This window comes from Malaya genurostris, chromosome 3, assembly GCF_030247185.1.
Source record: "Malaya genurostris strain Urasoe2022 chromosome 3, Malgen_1.1, whole genome shotgun sequence".
Lineage (NCBI taxonomy): Eukaryota > Metazoa > Arthropoda > Insecta > Diptera > Culicidae > Malaya > Malaya genurostris.
The window spans coordinates 10202554-10229758 of NC_080572.1; the positions used below are offsets into that span (position 1 = coordinate 10202554).

The 27205-nt window shown below is 37.0% G+C and overlaps 1 protein-coding gene across 7 annotated transcripts in view; it reads left to right on the forward strand.

Moving 5' to 3' along the window:
- LOC131434630 (calcium/calmodulin-dependent protein kinase type II subunit gamma) overlaps positions 1–26429 on the forward strand; it is a 40021-nt gene extending 13592 nt beyond the window's left edge. For 3 of the 7 annotated variants that reach the window (XM_058601550.1, XM_058601552.1, XM_058601549.1), the window contains 7 exons: positions 10886–10976; positions 19517–19720; positions 19775–20116; positions 20175–20327; positions 20385–20517; positions 20618–20798; positions 24276–26429. In XM_058601550.1, coding sequence (XP_058457533.1) covers positions 10886–10976; positions 19517–19720; positions 19775–20116; positions 20175–20327; positions 20385–20517; positions 20618–20798; positions 24276–25798 — 2627 coding nt within the window. In that variant the 3' untranslated portion in view covers positions 25799–26429. Of the gene's footprint in view, positions 1–10731; positions 10790–10885; positions 10977–19516; positions 19721–19774; positions 20117–20174; positions 20328–20384; positions 20518–20617; positions 20799–24275 lie in introns of those variants that run through there. The other 4 variants (XM_058601553.1, XM_058601555.1, XM_058601548.1 and 1 more) reach the window with 4 other exon arrangements.
- Positions 26430–27205: the final 776 nt, after the last annotated feature.

Below are 27205 nucleotides of genomic sequence, written 5' to 3' on the forward strand. Positions count from 1 at the left end.
AATCTTGATGACGAGATAGAAGCGTTCTACGTTCAGTTGTAACAGTCATATCCGGGCTGCCTGTGCATAGACGTAAATATTTTTATCGGTGATATGACATGTAAGAAGGGAGACAATGTACAGAGCGATAATTGGGCTGAGTAGCCTAAATGTCAGATCGAATACTGCACTGGGTTACTACCGAGATCAGGAGGAATATTTTACCGGAGAAGTGAATGGAAGGAATCGTGTTTACCATCCACAAAAATGATTGCCGCAAGTACCATGCGCTGTTGTCCGGGTTGCCAGTTCAATGCATAGGGCGCTGGTCTTACAAGCCAGTTATCGTATGCCCGAGCCCTGGCTTTAGAAGGGTTATACTTTTATTATCAGTAGGACCGTAATACTAGCCATGCAATGGTTCTGTACGCTATTAATCAGCTGCGAAGTCTGTTGAAACAGGTCAAATTTCACAAAAGGAATGTAATGTCAAGATTTTGCTTTAAGTACCGTGCGCTTACATTGTACTCTCTCATGCCGTCGAGTTTCATTGATTTAGCACAAATTCATTAGATAATGACAGGCATGATTCTTGGGCGAACGTGCTACCCCGGATCAGTTGTTCGTCATCCACCAAGTTTGGCTAAAATGCTACAATGTGCGCACACATCACCTGTTTATCGATCAATCGATCGAGATTGGCTATAGAAGATCAGGCACGGCTACGGATTTCCTTCTGCTCAAGGCTACGATCGATCGAGTGATGTAAGTTGTGCGAATATCGGGGATAAACTCGAGTCTATTTGAATCTTGTGAAGGGTTTAGGGCAAGGTGGTGGCATTTCTCGTCTGTTATTCTACATTGCGGGAATAGAGCGAAGTCCGTTCTGCTATAGTTGGTTTCGCTGATGACATTGGCATTATACCACGTAACATTGAGAAGATGGAGGAAATATGCATCGGACTAACTGAAACCTGGGGTGGAATCATGTAAGGTGATTATCACCAAGTGATTATCACTTTTGAAAATTTGGAATCATGTAAGGTGATAATCACCAAGTTCTGTCACCACTGCTGAGAGGCTAACATCACTATCAAACGTTGGCATTACGTAAGGTGATAGTCACCGCGATTTAATCACCTTCATGTCAAAATGGAGGTGATAGCAATTTAGTTATCACTTTCAGTAGTGATTTGATTTTTTGAGAAGTGGCTTTATAAATTATTGTCCGTTAGGTGAATTTCAAGCCACTGATATAAAAAACCTACCAATATTGGTCGGAGAGGATAATTTTTTAATAAAATTCGTACTGATATTGTGTCAGAATGAAATACCAAAATGAAAAGTAACTTAGTTTATATAGTTTAAAGAATTCATAGAATGAACGGTAGTATTTATCAATTAAATCAATTCATTTATGTAATAATTATTATTTGTAGGAATATCATTGGGGTACTCGTAAAGTCAAAGATAAATTGCTTTCTGGAAAAGTGATAAGTTTATGAATGTAGACATCTCCTGTTGCACATAACGTAACATAAAAAAATCTTTGCTAACATTTTCAGTAGAATTAGATGGCCGTGACTTAGTAAGCGACATATCAGTCTCGTTCAACTGAACGAGTAAAAAAGATTAAACTGCGTTCTTAATTTTCTTCTTGTGAGTTGAACTAAATAAGGCAATATTTTTGGACAATTAGTTGCTGCTAATCATAGTGGATATTCGTAGTACCGGTGGGTAAAATTTCCAAAATGGAGGTAGCATTTGAAAGCTCTGTGAAATGCCATAATCGTAAAGTGAATGAAAACTATACAAGAAATTATTTAACGGATCTTTCTCATTCGAGAGGAATGCCATCCGTTGTGAAACATCAAGAAGATCTAACAATTCGTGTCATTTCAAAGCTAGCAAATTTATCCCAAAGAATTGACTGTGACATTGATTTCCATTGAAAAATAAAAATCGGCGCTAAATTAAACAAACAAGTGATTTTTTTTATTTGTTTGTGCGCAGGTAATTTTTTCCAACGTTACTCTTCGATCCATACAAATCATCATTGATAAACATGACTCGAATTAATGAAAAAATTGAAAACTAAAGGAATAAAACTTTAGATTTCAAAATATTATATGGGTATACGCCACTTTCATATGTTACTCCTCCTAATATCAACGGTATACGCCACATTCATATTTTACTCCTGAAAAATTGACGTTTCTTGACAGGTGATAAATGGAGTGAAGTTGGCTCAATCACCGGTGATGGTGATAGTAAAAGTGATCACCTTCGGTGATTCCAAACATTCTGGTGATCACCTCGTTATCACCAGGAGGTGATAGTCACTTATCACCTTACATGATTCCACCCCTGACCCATAGAACTTGACATCAATACCTCAATGACAATGTACATGAAAAGAAGCAGCGATCCTTGATGGGATCGTGCCTATTTGAACTTCGCAGGATGTTTCGACTGAGCAAACTTCGCTGTTGCGAGAAGTTACCTATCTACACAACTTTGACTAGATAGGTAGTCGTCTACGGGCACGAATCTTGGCCAATGCTTATGGAGAATCAACGAGCACTGGATGTTGGAAGAAGTTGCAAACCATCTATGACGGAGTTCAAAAGGAAAATGGTACAATGGAGAATTAAATGATCGATTGAAAATAGTTATCAGCGGTTCTGTCAAAGCAGCAATACAATGATGTAGATCCATGCTTTGTCCGCAGTCAGTCGGCTCAGAAACTGTCAATGAAAAACCGGATGAAAATGTAGATTTCTCAAAAATAGCCCAAATTTCCATACGGCTTTTGTATTCAATGATTTATTTTGTCCGATTATTAAGGAAAATATGTTTTCATACGATTTTTGCATTGAAAACTCAATATTCAGGCTTTACGGTCAATGTTTTTAACCGAATATTGTCCGGATACTGAGCCAAGTGTCTTGCTTATCTGTGATCGGTCGAAGGGTTGTATTGTCTGCAATCTTCTAACTATTGTACGGTTAGTACCTTGAACTGGCTGTTTAAATATGCTAGCACGAATCAATATCCAGAAACAGTTCATAAGAATCATCGATCTATTTCACCCTTAACGGCTTTTTTTTAAAAAGTTTGTTGAAAGAAAAAAGTTTCTGCAACGAAAAGTTTTACTTAACTTATTAGGCAATAGCTTTTCCGTCGTTTAAAAAGGGTGACGGATGTATTTTGGCCCGGTGCTAAAATTTTTGGTTGTAATCAAAATGAAGTACAACATGTTATAGAATGGAATAATCTCTAAAAATCAGTCAATCAGGAGTCAAATACAACCCCCAGCCATTGTTTAGTGCAAATCAAAAACTTTTGATTGCTTATACCATTTTCGTTTATTGATCAGAGCAGCCCGAGAGCTGACCCAGAGTCGCCAAAACAACTTTTGATGAGTTTGTTTTAGCAACCTGGGGTCGATCTAGATCGGACTCCAATCGCGTAGTTTCGCTCTGAAAATTTTCTCGGTTCGCACCACGCATCCATGCGAGTTTGTTATTTTTTTCTTTCTTATATGAGTTGTTGTTTAGGGGGCTTGTCACGTGTTCGTTTTACTCGGAGTTAGAGTTGCCCGCGTGTAGGTTCTAAAACGAAAACGGTATTAGATTAACACAACGACTTGGGTTCGTCAGATCTGCAGAATTTTCCCGCATAAAAAATGGCAGCCAGAACGTGGGATACTGACAGGGTATTTTTACTTATAAACAAATTGTCTGCCGCTCGACTTGTTTCTCTTATTTCGTCTTGATTCGAACTCTCGCCATACTGTTGTTATTTTTAGCGACCACTGGTTTTCCTCAGCGGTCGGTGTCGTTTTCCCTTTGACCAGCTTCTCCTCCAAGACACTTGCTCAGATACTCGTGTTTTTCTTCCTTCAACAGCATCTCGTCAGCTCACATCGATTTGCTTCGTCTGAAAAGCTGTGGCTGTTCGGAGGAATGGAAGTTTCTAAGATGGGAAAACTATGCGAAAGACAAATTTAGTATTCTTAGATTTGTTTTCCTCCCAATGACCGTACGTCGTGCTCTTGAAAGCGTCATTGACTATAGTCGGTGTATTGAAAACCAACGCGGATTCCGAAGGTGTACAACAAGCGGTCCGTTTAGTTCTCGTGATAAATGAAGTGCAAAAGGGCTTTCCACCTTCGTTGTCAAGCCAATGAGTGTGAAAACCTTGTGAATGAAGATTCATACGCTGGCAACACGAAACTAAGGCTAGATTTTGACCTTGCACTTTTGTCTAAAATATTTCGTATCTACGTACAAATGACCGTGTAGTGTACTAACGTCTAATGGCTAGCATATTTTTACTAGGTTACCTTAAAACGGCCATACTTATACAACAGATATAACAACGCGGGTGATCATCGCACGGCATTCTTCGATGTGTTCCCGATTCTCAAGTCAAACATGGACGTATAAAAATACACCTTTTCACACTTCTTTCTCGCACATTCTGAGTAGTAGACAGGGCGATTAATTAGCATTTTCCTGGTGGTCATGGTAATAAAAATAATCAAGTGCAGCGCATCCACATTGGCGAAGCAACGGGGGTGGCGTCGATTTTTAAAGAAGTTGCCTGGGGTTGCCTTTGCTGGGTTACTTAACAGTTAATCAGCGTCCATTTGAACGAGCCGCCGAATTTCATGTCAGTATAGGAAAAAGAAACGAAATTGACAGACATATTTTTAGCACAAATACTTCTGGTTCCAAGCCATGTCCGTCGTTTTCAACGTAGTGACAGCTATTTGGATTTGATCACTGCGAGAAATGTATGTTTCTATCAGTCGTTTTTCGCGGTCACCGTGGCATCCATCGTCTGGAAGAGAACGGATACAGAACATCGTTAAATTGTGAGATATTAATTCATGTTATTTCCTTCGCGTTACATTAACTCGTTTTAATAGCGCCGGTTCTCTTGAAGCCGTCGCCTAGCCGCGCGATATCCATATCCTCGTCGTAAGACAGTTTAGACATCATTTTCAGTAGTTTTGATCAGCAAACCTTGATTTATTTCAATCCGGATCATACATTGACGTTTATTCGTCACTTGTCTTTTCGAACGTGTTGCTATTTGAGGCCAATACAGAGACTTCATCTTATAAATTACGACTTGTTTACTACATTCCATTTTCGGCTGGATGGCATATTTGAACGATTTGTGTTGGATAATTATTAGTGAAATGTAGCACTATGGCTTTATTAGTCAAATTAGTAGCCAACACCGTTGGTGTATGACATCTAGTTAATTTGAATCAAATTGTCAATTTATTCCAAAGGTCATTTCAATAAAAGGCACTCCGTTAAACTTCTTCTGGATATTCCTTTAAATTAACGTTTTAATTAAAAGATTATTGAAACGGATAGGACTTTCAAAAAATTTATTCGATCATATCTAATTTAAATTTGCTGATTTCTTTACTTTGATAGTACATACCAACGTTGCCAGATATACCGATTCATCGGTATTTATACTGATTTCCTACTTCTATACCGCTATACAGATGTGTTTTTTCAAAATACCGATAATTCACTGATCATACAGATAAATGCCGTTTTTTGGATTTGAATAGGCATGAGAAAAGGTTGTCGTAAGACCTATTTGTTTTGGTGAACGTTGGGTAGTTTCTGGAAATTCTAGAAAACTGGTGGGAGAATTTCGTCGATTTTGGTAAACTAAATATTATTACTGGAGATTTTAATATTGATTGGCTCAGTGATCAAGGTTCAAATCAATTGAAACAGTTAGCAGAATGCTTCAATTTGAAGCAAACTGTGAATGAATTTACAAGAATTTCGAGATACAATAAAACATTGATAGATCACGTTTCGACGGTGTTTATTCAAATGTGGAATACTATTGCATAATTTCAGATCATGAAACAATTGCAATTTCCGTAACGAGTAGTGAAAATCAACTGTTGGAAAAACTATTCAAAGCAAACCCTATCTCGACTTGTATCAAGAAGCTTGGGTTCTACACAGTTGACTGGAAATTTGGACCACAGGGCATCTATTCTTACTGACATATTGAAAAAGTTTACTAATGAATTAGTAACTGAAAAGTATGTTAGTTTGAACAGCTCGAGTAGTTGGTACTCAATAAACCTCTTACGGTTAAAACGGGAGAGGGATAAACAGTACAACAGATTCTGTAGAACTAACAATGATAGTCACTGGAGTAGATATACACAAGCACGAAATATTTATTCACGGGCCCTGAAGAAGACTAGATATGAATACATACAGAGGAAGATCGATCAAAATCAACAAAACAGCAGAGAGTTATGGAAAATTCTCAAACAGTTGATCAAGCCTACACATAGTGCATCGAAAACCATAATTTTTAACGGTATAGAGGAGCACACAGAACAAATTATATCTGAAAAATTCAACAGTTATTTCATAAATAGTGTTCAGCAGATCAATCAAAGTATTGAATTGGTAGGTGAACCCGTTGAAATAACGCAGCCGATGAATAATTATTGTATACTTGATGAATTTCAACCAATTACTTTTGAATAATTGAAAAAAAAAAATGTTTTAATTTGGAAAAATCGACTGGTATTGACAATGTAAACTCAAAAGTGATACAGGATTGCTTTCATGTTCTCGGACACGACGCCATGACGCCAATGTGGAAATTGATGGTGAAACTATTGATCGCGTTAGAGAAATGAAGTATCTTGGAGTCACAATTGATGAAAAGTGAACATTCAAATCTCATATTAATAACGTCATCAAGAAGACTGCCAAAAAGTACGGTATATTGTATCGTTTGAGAAATGACCTATCGATCCACAGTAAGATTCTTTTGTATAAAACAGTCATTTCACCACACATTGACTTTTACACATCCAATCTGTTCCTTGATAATAACACACAAATCTTGAGATTACAGCGACTTCAAAATAAAATCATGCGATTAATTCTAAAATGTAGTAGATACACCTTTTCACATTTTCTACTGAACGCATTACAATGGCTTTCAGTGAAACAGAGAATTTACTACTTAACCATGGTATTTATTTTCAAGATCTTAAATGGCATGCTGCCTCGATATTTGTGTGATCGAATTGAAAGAGGAACTGATTTGCATAGGTACAATACTAGAAACGCATCTGATGCTCATTATTGTACAAGGGAATAAGTTTTTTCAATTCGATGCCAAGACAGATCAAACGCGCAACGACATTGGTGGAGTTCAAAAAGTTATGTATTTCACACATAAAGTCCGCTTTGTAAGCAAATATTTAGTTAGTTAGTTAAAATTTTTTAGATTTTTTATTTTTTCACTTTTTACGAAGACTCTATTTTCCTTTTGTTTATATATATTATTGTAGGACGTTTTAAGTTACTGTGTTCGGTATGATGATGATGATGGATTTTTAGTTTGTTTGAGAGTTGAAATAATAATGAGCAGTCTACAAACGTTTGAGCCTCGCAGGTAGTGACTATTTGGAAAACGAATAGGACTGGCCAAAGAGCCTTAGCATTCAGTGTGTTAAGTTTGCTCTTGACCTTGATCGCAAGGTTTGATTTATACTTTAAGGAATAGATTCGGGAAACTAATTGAGATCGACAGTTGTTGATGGAATTGGGCTTGGCTTTGCTCATCCGCAGTCTCGTTACTCCATCGTAACTGATGTGTGTAGCGATGAACTGGTCCGGTGGGAAGGGCCAGGTGAATTACTGTCTGATACTGGTAACGATATCGGGTTCGATTTCTGATGTGATCAAGGATCTTCCCGGGTTGGAAATTTTCTTGATTAACCCTGGATAGCAAATCCGAAATATTTAAATGTTATTTTGTGGTCAGTCGTTCCTTTGAAGAAGAATCTAGACCTGCTAGATTAATCAGATCGTTTTTTTTTGTTTGCTGGTTAAGATATGTGCTAAAATATTAATCATCATTTAGATAACTCGTTCTGCTCACACCTTTGTAGGGGTATGAGGAGGGACCATGATCATCATCATCATCATCATCATCAGAGATGGTATAGATAGATTTTTGCGTCGGATACAGACTTAAATCGGCGACACGACAAGGCACTTCGAAGAAAATTTGAAACAAACAGTAAGTTTCAGTTTTTTTTTCAAAAGAAAACGACATAATATAGATCAATCTAAGGAGATTTTTGTGCAATTACGCATTCAAAAGTATGAAGATTGATTGAACTGTTTGATTGAAAATATCGATCATAAGAAATTTTAGTTTCCTTGTTCCACATCAATAGCCCGAATAACTCCATCAGGCTGATCCTTGTAGTTTTTTTCGGTTAATTTTTAATTCCTGTAAAAGTGTTATTATATTCAAATTTGTTTTACGTTGTTGACTTTTGAAAATTGGTATGTGCACCTAGCATAAGTTTTGGGGGTAAAAAAGTAAGGTTTTTTTTTCTCTTGAAATTATAGTTATTATATTATTATATATTAGTTTATTTACCCCGGTTTTAACCTAGTTGTTGTCCCAGGTTGGCAGTTCAATGCATGAGACCTCAACCAACCCAATTCTCTTGAAAACAATTCCAAAAATGAACAAACAAGTCATCATACTTCACCTACTCCCATTTGGATAAAACATTGAACACGTCTTCAGTTTACCATACCAGTTGATTTGCACGGATGGTGAAACCGTTACGACTGATTTTCTGAAAAGGTGAATGGACTTTTGCATTCATTTTCTTCAGATCATTGTAACTCGGATACTGTTAATAGAATGAAAATAGTGTACAAAAAGTAGTTTACCAAAATGGTTCAATGCATAGGACACTGGTCTTACAATCCAGTAATCGTATGTTCGAACCCCGACCTGGAAGGATTCGTAGTGTCAGTAGAATTGTAGCACCAGCCATGCAATGGTTCTGTACACTCTGAATCGGCTGCGAAGTCTGTTGAAACAGAAGGTCAAGTTCCACTACAGGAATGTAATACCTAAGGCTTAACCTAGTTGTAGTCTTTTACCGGGTAACTAAAATTGCGTTCATCTTTTCTGTGAATATTGTTGGAGTACCTACAACTTCTTTTTGGATATCATTTGTATACAAGTTACAGTTTTTGAGTTACAACGATTCGAAAAAAGTGCATATAAAACTGTATCCGCCCTTTTTCAGATCGGAGTATGTGAAGTCTGACCAGGAATCAAGTGTATTAATTTGGCTATCAACTGACAAGATCTGCAAATTAGAAGAAGTGTTAGCTCTCACTTATAAGCATGCACTGTAATTTCGGAGCGGAATCCGGATAAAATTCAATGGCAGACTAGGGAATTGTTAGACCGACGACAGTAGGCCTTTCATTTAAATAGAAAAATCGGTCTGGACAACTCCGAAAATAATAAACATCACAGATAATTGGAGAACTCGATGAGCTGATTCGAATTTTTCATGACACTCGGAACTCCAGCCCTTAGTTTATGAACGGTCCCAATGAGGTGAAAGGTTTTATAGTGCTATATAGACCTGTGGAATTTTGTCCGGATCCGAATTTCGGATCCAGGATTACAGATTGATTTGGGCGCTCAAAACTTCTTGTTTAGAGCGACACAGCGAAAAACTGGCAGCGACAGAAAAGAGAAGAAATTCAACCTCGTAGATATTTCGGGGAAGTTACGACAGACAAAGTACTTGGTGTGGCAGGCGATCTGTGAGTGCTGCAAATTCAGCAAGCTGTGTATAATGGCTGACATTTTTTTATTTATTTCGGAGCAAGGAAAAGCCCGGTGGAGTTAATTACTGTTAAACTTGCTCTGCAACAGGCATTAAATCTCCTCTTCTTTCCCGGGTAGAAGTGATTTGCAAACCAATAGCAAACTTTATTATTAAAACCTCAATGATAAAACTTAACATTATTTTGTTTGAAGTAAGAGTTAAAAGATCAATAATAATATTTAAATTTGCATTAGAGAATAACAACAGAGCGGCAAATTCTGTCAATGTAATATAAAATCAAGAGTAAAATAATAGGCTGTACTATTATCGATTTTCACTTAACTTGCCCAACAGTACTGTCTGAAGGATTTAACGATAATTTTCCTTCAATTGCATTTGGCCGAAATCGGTTTTAATCGTGAACAAATAATGTTGAAAATACTTATGACTTATCGAATATGTAATATTAATATTCAAATGTTCGACAAAAAATACAACAAAAACGAAGCCCTTTCCTATTGTATATACTGAATTCACTAAGAATGCTCGTTTATTTTCTCGCCGTCGAGAAAGCTTCTTCGGAGGTCCGTAGCAATTGAATTTTTCGCACGACTCATCACTACCTCAATCGGCTTGACCAACAACAACAGGTGGATGCTGAATTATTTACGTATTTGTTGTCTTAGCAAACCAAATTAACTGATCACTAGTCATCGGATCGAATACATGCATCAGATTTGGTCTATGGTACAATGTGCAATGTTTGAAGTGAATAGATTTCCCTCAGTTGGCAAGCATCGAACTTTTTTTTTTCATCCGACCGAGACATGAAAGACGGGAAGTACATTCTTCCTCATTTTCTTCCCTCTGCTTATTTGACGGTCAAGAGAATTCACTGCACTCACCGTCTGATTTACTGTTGGCGCAATCGTAGCCAGTCGTTATAAAATACGGGGTGTGGAGGAAGCGGAAGTGGATGAGCAGACTGAAGCAGTTAATTTCGAAAGATTCGGTTTGTTTAATTAAGCTACCAGCTTGTGAACTTCTATTTCTACCAGACTCGCCAGTGAATGATGCAAAGATTCGAGATGACCGTTAAGCAAGATTTACTCTGCCGTAACGATTTGTCACGTTGAGTTGATACGATGCAGTGATTTTGTTTGTGTGTGAACGAAACAGCTGATCACTACAAATATCCATTCTTTTTCTTTTTTTTTTATTTCACAGATGTGGCACCACCATTTCCTTATCGTGAGGTGGAGATCGAACGCGGAGTCGATGCAAAACAGCTGTACGAGTTGAGTACCGAAATCGGAAGGTGAGTCGTGAATAATTAGTTGAATGAAATTTCAGCAGTTTGGGAAGCGAGTACCATTCAATTTACTCGTAGTGTGTTCAATAAACACAACCGTTCAAGGTTTGCTGTAGACGATTCGTTGCAATAAGTGATCTCTGAAATTGGGTATACTTGCAATGCGATGACCCAATATTTTCTTATTGGGCGGTTGTCTTTGGGACGTTATTCTTAGCCTTTATTTCCGAAATGGCACGATGCCGAATCCGACCAATCAAGTGACTTGGACAGCTTAATGTATAGAAAAATTATTCCTGTCCAGAAAGCTGTTGGCGTGACGTAGACTTCATCATTACAGTCTTCCTAGCTATTGAGAAACGCTCTTCGACAAGAAACGATTTATGTCGTTAGTAAGCTTTAGCACATCAAAATTTAGCCTTTTGTGAATATAAAGATGCAATCAACACCGCTAACGCGATGCCATTATTTATGAGAAGATTTTGTCATACGACACACAAGCATTGTTTTGAAAATGGAGTCGCACAAACAAAAGGCGCGTTGGTATAACAGACATAACTGGAAGACGTGACCATGAATAAAAGTAACATACTTCTTCCACACTTCCGAAAAAATTTTGCAATTTTTGCTACTTTGCTTCCAGAATTGTAACACAACGAAACAAATGAAAGTAACAAAATACAGCAAACAATGTAAGAGTAGTTTTTTGTGGATTTACGCATACATCTCACAAAATCCTTTGATAATATTTTAATGGTTCTAAAAAGAATCGATTTGCGGTATTTATCAGATGTTTACAACTGTTAAGTGCTTTTTGCCATTATTTATTTATCTACATTTGAACCAAAATTCTGGACCAGGATTCAGGAACTGAAACTGAGTTCAACAATTGAATTTGAAATAGAAAAAAAGGCTCTGAATTCAGTTTGCAGAATACTTATTTGGAATTCAGATCAAAAATTAAGTTTCTTGAGTTTTGTTCTAGAATTATAAAACTGGTCTCATTTATAAGTCCAGAAATTCTAGAACTGAATTCTGAACTTGAGTTCCAAACATGAATGAACTGAACTCATTTCCAAAATTTAAGTTCAGAGTCCGAATTTAGCTCCTGCAGGCAGTCTCTGAATTCTGGAGATGAATTCTTAATTTATGAATTAAATACTGAAAATGAATTCCGGAATTAATTTATGAAACTGAATTCAGGAATTAAATTTTGGTTAAAAAATCAGTTCCCAAATTCAGATTCAGAGTTCAGATCTAACATTTCTTGAATCCCGGTAGCGCATTCCCATCCTGAATTTAGTTCCAGAATTCTGAAGTTGAAATCCTAAATCAGAATTCTGGATTTAAATTCCAAGCATAAATTACGGAACCTTATTCAACTCCGAAATCTCATCAAGAAACCAGTTCAATAATTAAGACTCAGTTCCAGAGTCATAGTTTGAATTCCTGATCCTATAATCAGGAACTAAATTCTGAAACAAAATTCTAAACCTGAAGCTAAGTTCAGAATTCAGGAACATCAGAACTCAGATTTAGTTCCCGATTCAAGATCCAGTATTCAGAAGAAGAATGCGATTAATGATAATCTGTTGTTGTTGCTGCTGCTGATCGAAGGCAACTGCTCGAAACGCATCCGAAAAGCGAATGGAGTGCGACCTGAGCGTTTGAGTTTTTTTTACATTAAATATTTATTGTTTCTCTTTGGTTACATTTCTGTATGATGTTACATGTCAAGTGATGTAGTAATGATACTTTTCATCTTTTAATTTACAGTAATTTTCTAGTTAATAATTTTCGATTAAATTTCTTTTTAACAGTTTAACTGAGAGACACTAAAAAATTTGTTTTTCCGCCTGTTGGTGGAAGGTCCTTACTACAACGTTCAGTTTCGTGTAAAGCACAAAAATAAATGAATGATTTTCAACCATCAGTTGAACATCGGGACTGATATGTGCCTGACTACCTCATAGTAGTCGTCGCGGGTACGAGAAAGACATGCAAGCGTGATGAGTTTTTCTTGTTGTTTCCAAAAGTCTTAATTTTTAATTATTTATGATTATCTTACACTGTTGAAAACTTAATCATAAATTGTTAATCATATTTCTGATAGCATAGAGAAAGTCTTATGTGGTTGCGTTTAGTTTAATTCGAGATAACCAAGATTATCTATTCTATCTGTGAGCGAATTTTTGGAAAGGCGCAACATAGTAAATCAAGGGGTTACACCACAGTAGAAAAAAAAGAGAAGGGGGTATTACTTTGGTATCCAAGAAGTGGAGTAATCCGAATTTTGTATAAAGCACTTTTGAGTACAAAAAAATGATCAGTTTTAAAAATTGAAAAACAAAATGGCGGCTCGGCGGCATTTCCGCGAAAGTGCTGCATTTTGACGGCCGGAAATTCAGCTCCCGCAATTTTCGATCTAGAACAAAAAACAAAACATTTTCTGATTTCATATTACAGTGTGCATAAAGGTACATAGGAGTTTTTTAATTAATTGATTTTCTGTAAAATGGCAGCCCTTTGAAAATAAAACCGTTCATAAAAAAATATTCACAATTTTCAAAAACCCCTACGTACTTCTGTGGAGATAACTATCACGAATATTCTGTAAAATTTTTCAATTGATTGGTCAAGATTTACTTGACTTATGTTTCCGGCCAGCTCAAAAGGCGCTCGGAGTATAATAGTCGGTTGGTTGAGGCTAATACTGCCTCAAAACGTGGTGACGATCATTTCAAGGCCAAACAGTTTTCGAAGTTCTCTTAAAATCTAATTGTTTGGGAGGCTATTGGAACGATTTACCAACAAGTACCTTTCTTTATCTGAGAACACAGAGGTAGCGTTTTGTTTCGGTCTTGCCATTAAGGTAATCCGATTCAGAAGTGGTATGCAGGAAACAACAACCAGGGGCGACGAAAGCCCTATTGGGAGTATACCGAACTCCACACCTGGAAAATGTCTGTGTGTAGAATTGTACTCCTGGAAATGCGGGTAAATTCGTGGATATATAATTTTGAGATTGTTTATCTGAAAATCAGAAAAAAAACTTTATTTCACTTCTAAAGAAAATTTACATTTCCCTTCTATCTTCTATTCTAACTAAGAAGTGCCCAACTAAACCTTTTTCACTGTACTTTATAACTTATTATTGTTGAGTAAACACATTTCCTATGCCTGTCTGGTTGGAATCTTGGTGATCGGGAATTCGGCTGATGGTGCTTGATTGGTACTGGCTGGAAACTACAAGTTGGCTTCGAAGTCCACGTGTTCTGCTGACGGTGCTTGATTGGTTCTGATTGGCAACAAGTTGGGTTTGAAGTCAACGGGCTCTGCTGACGGTGCTTGACTACTGGTAGGGCTCAATGTCTAGCTATTGTTGTTGATGGCCAGATGATATCGTAACTATATCTGATTGCGTAACACCCATTCCTTTCGTGCAGTTGTTCGTCTTAGGTTTTATAATATATCAATAAATTTTATTAACCCCCCACTCGCTTATTTCGCACACTCTTCTACTCTACACCTGGGTGAAATCTGTTCTACCGCCCCTGACAACAACAACAATCCCTATAAAAAGAGTAACATCGGTCAAGGATCTTGGTATTATTCTCGACAGTAAAGTTCGATTCACAGAACACTACTCAACCATGACAGCAAAGGCATATGCAGTATTAGGGCTCATCAAACGCAATACTCGCGACTTTACGGATATCTATTGTCTGAAGTCACTGTACAACTCTCTGGTTCGTAGCATTCTCGAATATGGAGTTACTGTGTGGTCACCGTACCACTCTATCCACATAGATCGTATCGAACGAGTACAAAAGAGCTTCATCAGATTTGCCCTTCGGCAACTTCTTTGGCAAAATCGTTTACAACTTCCTCCCTATGATCATCGCTGCGCTCTCGTCAATCTTCCCACTCTACGAAATAGGCGAATATACTTGCAGCGACTATTTATATTCGATTTGATATCGCACAACATGGACTGCCCTGTGCTGTTGGTCGAATTAGATATCAACGTTCCTGGTAGATCACTGAGGAGAACTGAATTTTTCCGACCTGTGGCTCATCGAACGCGGTATGGACAAAACAATCCAATAGATGTTTGCTGTCGACATTTCAATAGCGTTTACAACCACTTTGATTTTAATATTAGTAAGGACACTTTCAAAAGACGAATAGGAGTAGAGTTAATTTAGAATTAGATTTAGTCTGCGCGATATTTTTTTTTTAATCGAAGACGATAAACAATAAACAATGTACCAAAGATCTGCAATCCTCTCAACACCTCACAACTTCTTACAATAAAAAGATATTGGGATATTGTGAAGCAAATAACAAGAAACGTTTCGCTTAAAAGAGAAAAATAGTTTTCAAACCTTTTGAGTCAAACGTAAAGTTAGAGCATACGGATATAACAAGTGTAAATAGTAATATATTGATTTTTAAAGTTTGCTCACGTTTCGTCTTAGATTCACCAGTGCAAAACAGTTTTTGTTGAGCTGTTATGCCACGTTGTAGTTAGTTTCTGTTATTTGCAAAACACTTTTTGTTTTGTACTGAAGTGAAAGTTTATCGGCTTTAACTGGCCGATTTTAATGAATAATCATTTCACCATTTGTTGCAATCATTTTTCGGATTTTGAACAATTAGAATTAATTTTATACAGCGAGTTTTACTTTAATACGTGGATTCATAGGTTGTAGAACAGATGCATAGATGGCGTTGAGAACAGAAGACTATAGCAGGATAAGCATGTAAAATCTGACCCCAAAGAGAATTCATATTGTTATACCACATTCGAAAGGTCATAGACTGGAAACAATTTTTTCAAAGTTTCAACCATTTAACTGCTATATTGACTGAGCTAGGGTGGTTCTATTGATTTTTATTTTATTTGATTTTTGAAGAAACCGCTCTTCCGAAAAATTTGAAAAAAATTTTTTTTCAAAATTTTTGAATATGTATTTCTTTCATTAAAAAATACTTGAAAGTTTTGAAACATATTTTTTTCCTCTTCCAATTTTTGCACCACCCGGGATTTTTAGTGATAAATAAAGAACTTTTGGACATGTTAAAGTGGTACATTTTCATATTTTTAAAAAATTTGGACGACCACAATATTTGACGTTTTTTAAAAAATAAATAACAGTCAACCATGCGTCTCCATCAAATTCTGAGAAAAGGAAACGCATGGTGCTTTATTATAGCAGTAGTAGTCAACCATGCGTTCCAATCAAGTTCTGTTAGAAGGAAACGCATGGTTCTTTGTTCTAGTAGTTTATGCAACTCAAGTCAGGGCTTAGAAATCAACGTAACGAAAAGGTGGAAATGAGGTTCAACCTTTGCATAATACAAGAATTTACTGGTATGTGGTTCATATATGAATGCTAGTAATATATTACCATCGTGAGTATCACACATATGAAATTCGGTTACGGCAGTCAAGAACTTGAGCGGGTGTCAGTTTTTAACGTGTTGGTGATGGATATTATGAAAGAAAGAAGGAAGATTTCATTACAGTGTCAAAAGTTATCATTAAGATATGATATCGAGGGACGTCTATAGTTTTCTAGAAATCAGTATCAATCAGTCAGAATCAACTCAGTAAGTGATTATTCCCACTCAGAGGAACGCCTCCAGGTTTTTACTGGTTTAATATGGCCAAATATCATTGAAATTCGTGATATGCTGGTGTCAATGGGGAAGATTTGGTCGTATTTTTGTTCAAATTGCGAACGGGAAGTTCTAATAAGGTAATATCATCAATCATTGGAATGGATTGGAACGAGAGCAACAAGTATCGGAATATAGTAGCTCTGGAATAGAAGCTTTTGAGAAAGATGTTCTGCTAAGCAATTTTGGATTTAAAGCTTTATCACGAGATGACCTAATTAAGACACACAGATCACAAAAAAAGCTATTCGGGCCCGTAATAAGTTGTATCTCATTTTTCAAAGCTTAAAAGTTCTACATCGAGTACACTCCAAATTCGACCGGATATTTGGGAATCCATCGCCGTTGCTGTGAATGCGCTATCGGCAGTAGAACTGTTGGTTGCTGTTCACACGTGGCCGCCATTATATACTACTTATCTTATGCTCAGTTTTTATCATGAATAGTGAGACCGGCGGAAATATTGTCAAAAATGCTTAAATCAGAACAGCTACTAACGACTATGTATAAAAGAAATGACGATGATAAGTCTATAGAATAAACGAAAATAATCAGAGAAAATGTGTGCCTTCAAATAGCAATGTATTTTTATTACACTTTTTATCCCATTTCCTATTTAAATGAAATAATTCCAAGTAATCGATTCCAACCTTCATCAATGGTCACTTCTGTTTGACACCAATATAAAAAAGAAAAATTCAACTCGCTGTTGTTTCAACTCGATATGTATTTAGTGAAATGTACAGGGCTGGCAAAAAGGAAACCGCGTTGTGCAAGACCCCACACTGCAAAACGATTTGACCATTTCATGAAACACTATCGAATTAACGAATTATATACAGTCACTCTTGAAATTGTAACGAAATTTTCATTCTTTTTTTCGTTATTCTTTCATTACATCCATCAGTAACACATAAAAAACTGACACTCTTGACACTCTAGTTCTTGACTGCCATAACCGAATTTCATATGTGTGATACTCGCGACGTTCATATATTACTACCATTCATATATGAACCACATGTAGCATTCTAGGTTGTACCCGAAGTATGATCGTGTATGTATTATGCAAAGGTTGAAACTCATTTCCGTTACTTTGATTTCTAAGCCCTGCGCTTGAGTTGCATAAACTACTAGAACAAAGCACCATGCGTTTCCTTCTCTCAGAATTTGATGGGGACGCATGGTCGACTGTTATTTATTTTTTAGAAAAAGTCAAATATTTTGGTCGTCCACATATTTTAAAAATTTGAAAACATACCACTTTAACATGTCTAAAAATTCTTTATTTATCACTAAAAAATTCAGGGTAGTGCAAAAATCGGAAGAGGGCAAAAATATGTTTCAAAACTTTCAAGTATTTTTTAATGAAAGAAATACATATTCAAAAATTTTGATAAAAAATTGTTAACATTCCCCATAATGCCTTAAATATACCTGATTTTTTTTCAAATTTTTCGGAGGAGCGGTTTCTTTAAAAATTAAATAAAATAAAAATCAATAGAACCATCCTAGCTCAGTCAATATGGCAGTTAAAGAGTTGAAACTTTGAGAAAATTGTTTCCAGTCTATGACTTTCGAATGCGGTATAACAATATGAATTATCTTTGAAGGCAGATTTCACATGCTTATCCTGCTATAGCTTTTCCGTATTATTTTTCATGAGTACTAACCTTCAAAAGATGTTTTTAATCTACGATTGTTAAAATCGGTCATGCCATCTCTGATAAAAGTGAGAAAATAATTTTAAATAGGAAGTTTTACTCTAATCGTCGTGGAATTCCGAAATTGGAAGTCGGATCCAAATAAAATTCAGGAGCTTTGTATGAGATCATTATACCTTTCATTTGATGCTAAGTTTGTAAAAATCGGTTCGGCCATCTGTGAGAAAAGTTAGTGCTCTTATTTTCATTTCTTTTTTGCACATCATCCTGTAACTCCGGAACCGGAAGTTAGATTCGAATAAAGCTCAGGAAACTTGAATGGGGCTATAACAAATAAACCGTATTTTGTGCGTTGATTTATATCGTCAGTATAGTGGACTGCAATCGGTGAAAGCGGTCTAAAACGGCCAAAACGCGAATGTGGGCCGGCAAGGTTTATGTCTTAGTATTCTGAGATGCTCATGAAATTTTGTTCATCGATTAGCTTGAACAAGGTAAGACTATCAATAGTGAACGTTGCATTGGCCAACTGTCAAAACTGAAAATTTTAGTTCACGGACTTTGGAAACAAAAACTTCTGGCTAGAAAGAATGTCATGGTACAACATAGCAGTCGTTCTACTACAAGATCTTTTTCCAAGAAATTGTTTCATCGTGTAATCTGCAATACCGAGAAATCAAACTATTTTCATTACTATTCTAGCCTACTTAGCTTAAACTACTGATATCGATTGATGCATAGGAGCATTAATAAAATAAACCTAGATTCCCCAGTGTAATGGTAATGTAGTTGAGCAACCCGTGACACCAAAAGCGCCGTCTGGTGTAAAATGGGTGCGTAAATGCTCGTGTGGTTGTGTTAAGTACACAGGCATTTTTATGCATGCATTTTAGGAGCATTTACGCACCCATCCTCCACCAGACGGCGCTTTTGGTGTCACGGGTTGCTCACCTACATTACTATTACACCGGGAAATCTATGTTTATTTGATTTATGACAGTAGCTAATGGAAAAAAGTACAACCGTTTCTCACTAGAAGCGCTGTCACTGTCTCCGTACAAGGGGAAATCTATGGTTATTTGATTTATGATAGCAGGCAACTCGTTCAAATGAATTAAACAGAAACGGCACTCTTAGATGAGAATTCTCGAAAGAAGTTTATTGTTTTAATTCAATTTTTCTTCCGTATTCACACAGAGGCAAATTCGGAGTGGTGCACACATGCAAAGAAAAATCTACCGGAATTCGGTTGGCTGCAAAATTTATCCAGATTGTAAAGAAAGGCGATCGGAAGAACATCGAACGGGAAGTTCACATGATGAACGTTCTGCGGCACCCAAAAATTGCTCAGCTGTATGCAGCCTACGAGTTTGACCGAACTTTTTGTATGGTGATGGAGTTGTGAGTATTTTACCCATAGAACAGATTTAAAATTTTAACACGTTGAATTTGAAGGGTTGAAGGTGGTGAACTATTTGACCGCGTGCTGGACGAGAAGTTCATCTTGACTGAACGGGCTTGCGCCATCTTTATGCGGCAGATTTGCGAAGCGATTGCCTACATCCATGAGAATAACATCGTTCATTTGGATTTGAAGCCGGAAAATATCCTTTGTCTCACGGAAAGCGGAAACCGGATCAAAATTATCGACTTTGGTCTTGCTCGTGAGTATGATCCGGACAACAAGCTGCAGGTACTGTTCGGAACACCCGAGTTCGTAGCACCAGAAGTGGTGAATTTCGAAGCGATATCGTTTGCGACGGACATGTGGAGCGTTGGTGTCATCGCCTATGTACTGTAAGTAGAGGGTCAACCTCGTTAAGGAAACAATTTCAGAATGATAATCATTTTTCAGAGTATCCGGACTGTCTCCCTTCGCTGGCGAAGATGACATTCAAACTATGGCCAACATCACGATAGGCCGATATGACTTTCTGGATGAGTCATTCGACAATGTGTCCGAAGAAGCGATAGATTTCATCAACCGTTGCTTGGTTAAAGAACAAAAGTATGCAACAGATATGGCAATGGACATTTTCTTAACGATAACCATAACCATTTTCAGGGATAGAATAACAGGCGAAGAAGCTCTAAAGCACAAATGGATCAAACGAAAACCGCAATACTATCCAACGAATCACCGACCATCGATCACCACTTTTAAACCAGTCCTGCTTGAGAACAGTACCAATCATAAGGTGAGTTGAGTACACCTACTTAAAGCCAATATGGGCGCATAGTCATTTTTCATTTAACGAATATATTTATTCCGATAATCGAGCCAATTCTTTTCCGTAGATCAATGATGGAATTGACAAAGAAAATCTGAAGGATCTGGTATCCAAGTGGAATGAAAATCCGAATTCTCGCTACACCTTCGATCAGGTGGCTGAGAACGTGATCTCACCCAGTGGAGAAATGATTTCAATTCATCGATCGAGTGTAGACGCTGGCGGACGAAGAGGCAGCTTAGCTCGAGGTATGTAAGCTAGCTATATCTTGTGATACTAATTCTTACTCTACATATTTCCTAAATGAATATACTAAAATAGGACGAAACATGCATTGAACAAAACACATACCATAGCTCTGTACAATAGACATAACCTCCGCTACTGACCAGAAGCAACAAAAAAGACACTTACAAACCATTTACTACATACCAAGACGAGCTCAACGCGTCTAGCAGCTAACTGTGTATACATGAAAAAAGATTTATACATATTAATCCTGTTGTTTTCGTTCCTACCGTATTATGTTCTATTTTTTCGCTACAGACCGAGAGTTTGCCCGAGATATACATTTACCGGTGTTGGTCGCAAACTGAATTTCCAAATAGAATGTGAGCTTACATGTGTGATTGATTTTCTATCTCCTTCCCATACCAAAGTCCCACGTTCCCTTTCGATGAAAATTGAACGTAAATCATTGGATCGATTTTGAAAGTAGTAGATAATAAACTCAAGCTCGAGTATTAGATAATAAGCCCGAGCTTTCAGTCACGTTTATATTTCGGGTTGAAGCCACTTGTTGAATCAGAAACGTATGCATTATTTACGACGAGAGCAGCGCATCGAAGTTTGCCAATCGATCAAATCTTTTACTTCTTGCCAACTTACATCACTTTGTCACTAACGTTAATGTTATCCAATGTCAAATGTTGAGGTGTTATATTAGTAAAAATAGGTATAGTGAATTATAGAATCAAATTGGGAACAAACAATATTACTAGATTTATTACAAAGACGTTTGGATAGATACTTTGGTTTTTCAAATCAAATATTTTTACGGGGACTTTTTTTTGTTGACATCTTCTTTATCAGAGAATGCTCGGTAATGCCATTGAAAAGCCAGACCCGGAAACTGTTAAAAGTCTTTCGTCGTTTAAAGTTTTGTTGTCCATTATGGTAAAAGAAAATTTTTGCCAAAAAATAGTATAATGCTCGTTAGCACGACTTTTTTTCAGTCCTTGCCTGCTTTACTGTTTGTACATATGATTTCGATTTCCCAATACTGCGAGTCACATTTCGCAGAGAAACTTCCAACCTTTGCGTTTGCGATGTTTTACTTGACGTAATTATACTAAATGTAGCGATAATGTAAACATGCTGTACCTCGAAACAAAGGGTTTCAGTACTCATAAGTGAAACGTGAAACGAATTAATTCAAAATCTACTCTGAAAGAAAAGTGTCAAAAATTTAGCGTGGGCAGGCTTTAGGTAATCGATATTGTCGCCGTCTATCAATATACGTGGTGGAAGATGTAGTGTTTCTCTTTTGAAGCCTTTTCATCTCATATATTGCGATTTGGAAACATTTATGACTAGTCCTATCCATGTGTCGCAATTTTCTGGGGACATGAAAAATGAATCATTTTATTCTAGATATTTTTAATGAGTTCAGCCGAGAATCACTGATGGATAACCAATAACTGTAAGTTTGTACCTTTAAAACTTTTCACATTTATTTTTTTAAATTTTCAAATGTTTCTTGTATTTAGGTTGCAACATTGAGCAGTAGAAGAAACATAATGATAAAACTAATTTCACTGTTCACTCAATTACTGATCACTCAATAATTGGTGATAGAGGTTAAAAATTTGAATAGGTACCAAGTTACTTAATACCTATATCCTATATTGAGGAAGCAGGTCATTTCATCGTATGCCGTTTATCGAGACTCATTTCATCGAAAGCTGATTAATCGAAAGATTACTGGAAAACAGAAATACCTTCAACCATATAAATCTTGCTTTAAATACTGTCTGCGATTTACCCTGGTATAACATTTATTGCTGGTATAACAGATTGTTCATAAACGACCGATACATTACTTTAAATTACATGAGAACCCTATAGAAAGGTATTACAATTGCTAGAAAAACCGACTTTTGAACGGAACCTCGGAGACCCATAGTGTTATATACCATTCGACTCAGTTCAACGAGATCGGAAAATGTCTGTGTGTGCACTTTTCGAAGATATTTATACGCGCTCAATTTTCTCAGAGATGGCTGAACCGACTGTAATAAATTTATGCTCGTTTGAAAGCTACTATCGGACCATTGAATAAGTTCGAAGACCAAATGGCTGTGACTTTTGGTACCGGAGATATAATGGTATAAGTGACGTAACCGACAAAACACGTTGTTTTTTACCGCTCTAATGTATATAAGGGTGCCAATATTTTGGGATCACCTCTAATTTCATAAAGCGCTATTGTTCAAAACTTTAAGCATCTCGAAAAAAGTCTTCATGCTAAATTTGAGCAAAATCGGACATGGGTAAGGGGTGCTGTCCAGCGGTTAAAGTTTGAACATTTTCGATCTTGAAAAAGCACCATAGGGGAGAGTACATGAAATTTCCGAAATTTATTTTCTGTTTTGATGCCAAAAATCTTAAAATTGCATGAATCGTCGAGATTTAGTGTTATCTCAAAAAAAATTTTTTTGACAAAATCATTAATTCATTAAATTGTCGGTATCCTCGACGAGCGGTACTTCTTGTTCTTCCCCGACTGATGGCACAGCAACTTAGGTTATATTGTTAGTTAATTTTCGTTTATAGTTCAATAGATTTTCTTTTCACGAAAACCTCGCAGTATGGCTACGTCGAGTCACCAAAGTACGAATAAAAATTCTTTCTTGCTACCGAAGTACTCGAACTTTAGAAACAAAATATTATTGAATTTAGAAAATGTGTCTCTTCTAATATAACCAATCATTTGTTATTTCCACTCCAAAATGAATTGTTAATATTAATAATATTATAGAAACCTTCCACTTGTGGCTAACACATCAATAACAGCTTCACTTTGAACTTTCGCAACAACTAATCAGAATCCATATTTTTATATTGTATTCAACATCTATGACTCGAATCAACTACCGTCACCAACGACAACCACAACGACGATGACAACCGCAAAATCCCAACTGAATCGACCAAACCACCGGCAGGATAGTAGAACTCGATCCTACCTCCAAGTCCGATAATCCGCATCTAGCCTATAGAACACGAGAATGCATTATAGTTTCGACCAACTAGGAACTAGTATTACTAATATGTAAATAAATTAGTATACAATTTACAGCTCGTTAGCTGATAGAATTCCGGTGAATACAATTGTAAATATTTGTTTTTTTTTTATGTTTACCGCAAAAGTGATGATAGGATTAAGCTTTTTGGGAAAATATAATAATGCACTAAAACCGTAACTTCATTTAAATTGAATAATACGTTTTTTTTGTTTTCTTATTATTTGCAATGAATGTGCCTTCCTATCGACATTTATCTACATATAACCCGCATACGCACCAAAAGCGTACCTGAAAAGGCGATTCTCCCCAGATCCGTAACAACGCCCATGGCATTGCCTCTCCTCGGATATACACAAATCGGGCAACGAAACCAAACCAGCAGCAAACGAAATCATTATTTTTTGTTCTTTTTCGCAGGCGACGAAGAACCGTTGCTTCTGTCCCCATCATCATCGACATCCTGTTGCTCGTCATCGCCACCACCCTCATCGGATGTGAGCGCTACTAACCTGGCAAATAGTGAGAGTTTCATCGCCACCCCTCCACCACATCCTCTGGCCTTGCGTCCAGCACTAGTGCCATTAGAAGTAGTTCCTAACACGAATAGTATTGGTACCCGAATTGGCGTGATCGGCAGCAGCATCGAAAACACGACTACCACCAGCAGTAGTAACGAAATTAGTGTTACCAGTACTAGTAATAACATTAACAATAGTAGCTTTAACGAACGATCGTCACCAAAACAGCCCGACCGGGTGTCACCATCTGATCATTCTCGTCCATCTTTCTCAGATCATTCACAGACACCGTCACTACACACGACTGATCTGTCAGCGCCAATTGGAAGCCCATCTGCGGTGGAAGTGACGATGAAACCTACTAAAGTAAAGGTATGTGATGAGTTACGAAAGCTATCCGATTTACTAAAATTATCTACTACCATCACGCGAACGAAGGAGGAACCCTTGTCCGAATCTAATACTTCCCCACAGAACACGATCACTACTCTGAACAATGGATCGATCCCCGGTGATGTGACCCCACTAAGTTCCACTCTCAATACAGCCGATCTGGACACGGAACTTGAGAGTCTCAAATCCAAAGTGAAGGTGATCAAAACAGCCAAAGCACAAAACAGTTTGGCTTCTAAGCAGCTGGAATTATTCTCGCACAGTTCTTTGAAATTACCGACTTTCAAATTTCTACCCAAATCAATCAGTCTGTGTAACGACGACTCAGTATTTAAAGAAAATTATACCAAATTCTGTGATCGAAATGCCATTCAGAAACCTTCCCACCTTCAAGAGTCATCAAAGACAGTAACCGGTTCCAGTACGACAACGACTACCACAACCTCCAGCCAGGAAGGAACCGAGGGTACAGCGCTGATCGTGACCAAAACCACGAAAAGTAGCAAAACATCGAACGACGGAACCAAAACCATCACTGTTCGAAAGACGATCGTTAAGCAGAAAAAGATCGTTGAACAGGAGTGTGAAAACACGGAAAACTCGAGCAAGACCAAGCTTAAACCTCAACCATCGACGGATTCGTTAGCGACGGTCAAACGAACCAAGTTCCGTGTCAACCAAATGAGCAGCCGTGACGTTCCGGTTGCGATCAACAGCGTCGCGAAACGTTACCTCGAACAAAATCGGCTAATCACCAACACTGACAACTGCGCGGTACCCAAAAACGATCAGCTGTTGAAAAAGTTTCACAAAGATCACGTCGTTATCCAGTCGGAAACGGAAACGACCAAAAATCTGAAAAATACCATGAAAATTCGTAGTCTTTCGGTAGATTGGGATGCCGTTGAAGCCGTCGAAAATCGATCGATGAAATCTATTAACAACTTTCTCAAGCGTTCGACCGCCGCCAGTGCAAATTCTGCGGTCAAACAGATTCAGAAACAGATGGAGGCTAATATTCACAAATGATCCGATGGCACTCGACCAGGACCAGGGTTTCAAGACGGCTGCAGTTATGGCGATCGATCCGATCGCGCCCGTTGGAAAAGACTAGCCACCAATGAATCGCTTCTTGGAAGATGCTGAGTGGTTTAGTTTATCGCACCAATTGTTGCTAATCTACGCTTAAATTCCATAATTCGCTGTTACAATATTAGGAACACACTTTCACGTTCTGTCAATGGTTCACCATTACATAGTTTTGTGTCCATCCTCTGTTCAGCTTTATGTGTATGTTTGTGTATACGTATTACTAGATTCTACGTTATCGTCAGAATTTCGAGAAGGAAGGTTTTTTATTCATTCTTAATTCTCATCATTGTCATTTTTTTCTTCCATCAATTCGATCTAAACGCTATCTCATTATTTTGAGCTAAGCGAGTTAATTTATTTAAGTTTTAGAGCTTAACTCAATAGAAATCACTTGGGAATGTATAGAAGTACAATTGTTAGTAGAAGCAAATGGTGAGATAGAAAAAAAGTGTAAGAATCGTTAAAAACTTTGTTAGTGTTACTATTTAATAAGAACCACAGGAAACAGTTAAACTGAAATGTAAATATTCAGAGTATCAATATTTTATTAAAAATCGATAAAAACAAACATGTTTACATATTATTATCGATGACTCATATTGGGTAATTGCGTTGTGTTATGACGAAGGTCTTGGCGGATCAAACACTGATGTCATCATATCATATTTCTTCTGATTGACTAATAACAGTCGCTTAAGAAATAGTATTGAGAATGTATACCACTGCAACCCCAATTGAACCCATTGCGTCCACAAGGAAGAAAAACGAGGAAAGGAAATGTTAAAACTTTACTTACTTTCCGGAAGAACGGTGACTCATCATTCTTTCCCATGGGTGTCGCGGAGTTGGAGATTTGGGTAGGTATGAAGTGTTCACTTTAAGCTAGCGATGCGAGCATGGGATAAGTTGACGTAATTTATTGCGAAAATGTTTTGAAATGTTCTTTTAAGACTCCTCTAACCACGACGCGATAACCCAAATCATTTATAATTACAACAATGATTAGTTATCAGGCTGTTATTCGAATTTAAAATAGCAAAAAGAATTTGATGCCAAATGTCTTAAAATTTCATGAAAAGTTGAGATATTTCTTATTCCAGATAAGACAGACCTTCAAGAGAGCGGTCATAAAAATATAACAAGTTTTCGCTTGAAATAAATTATTTAAATTTATTTAAAGAAAAGTAAGATAGAAGTGTATTCGGAACAATGGGAGGACAAAATAAACTATCAAGTCACGACAAGGACTTAAAAACAAATTGAACTTAAATTCTAGTGAAATTAATACATTTTTAAATTTCTCATATTATTCATCATCTCTCATATATTACATCAAGAACAATC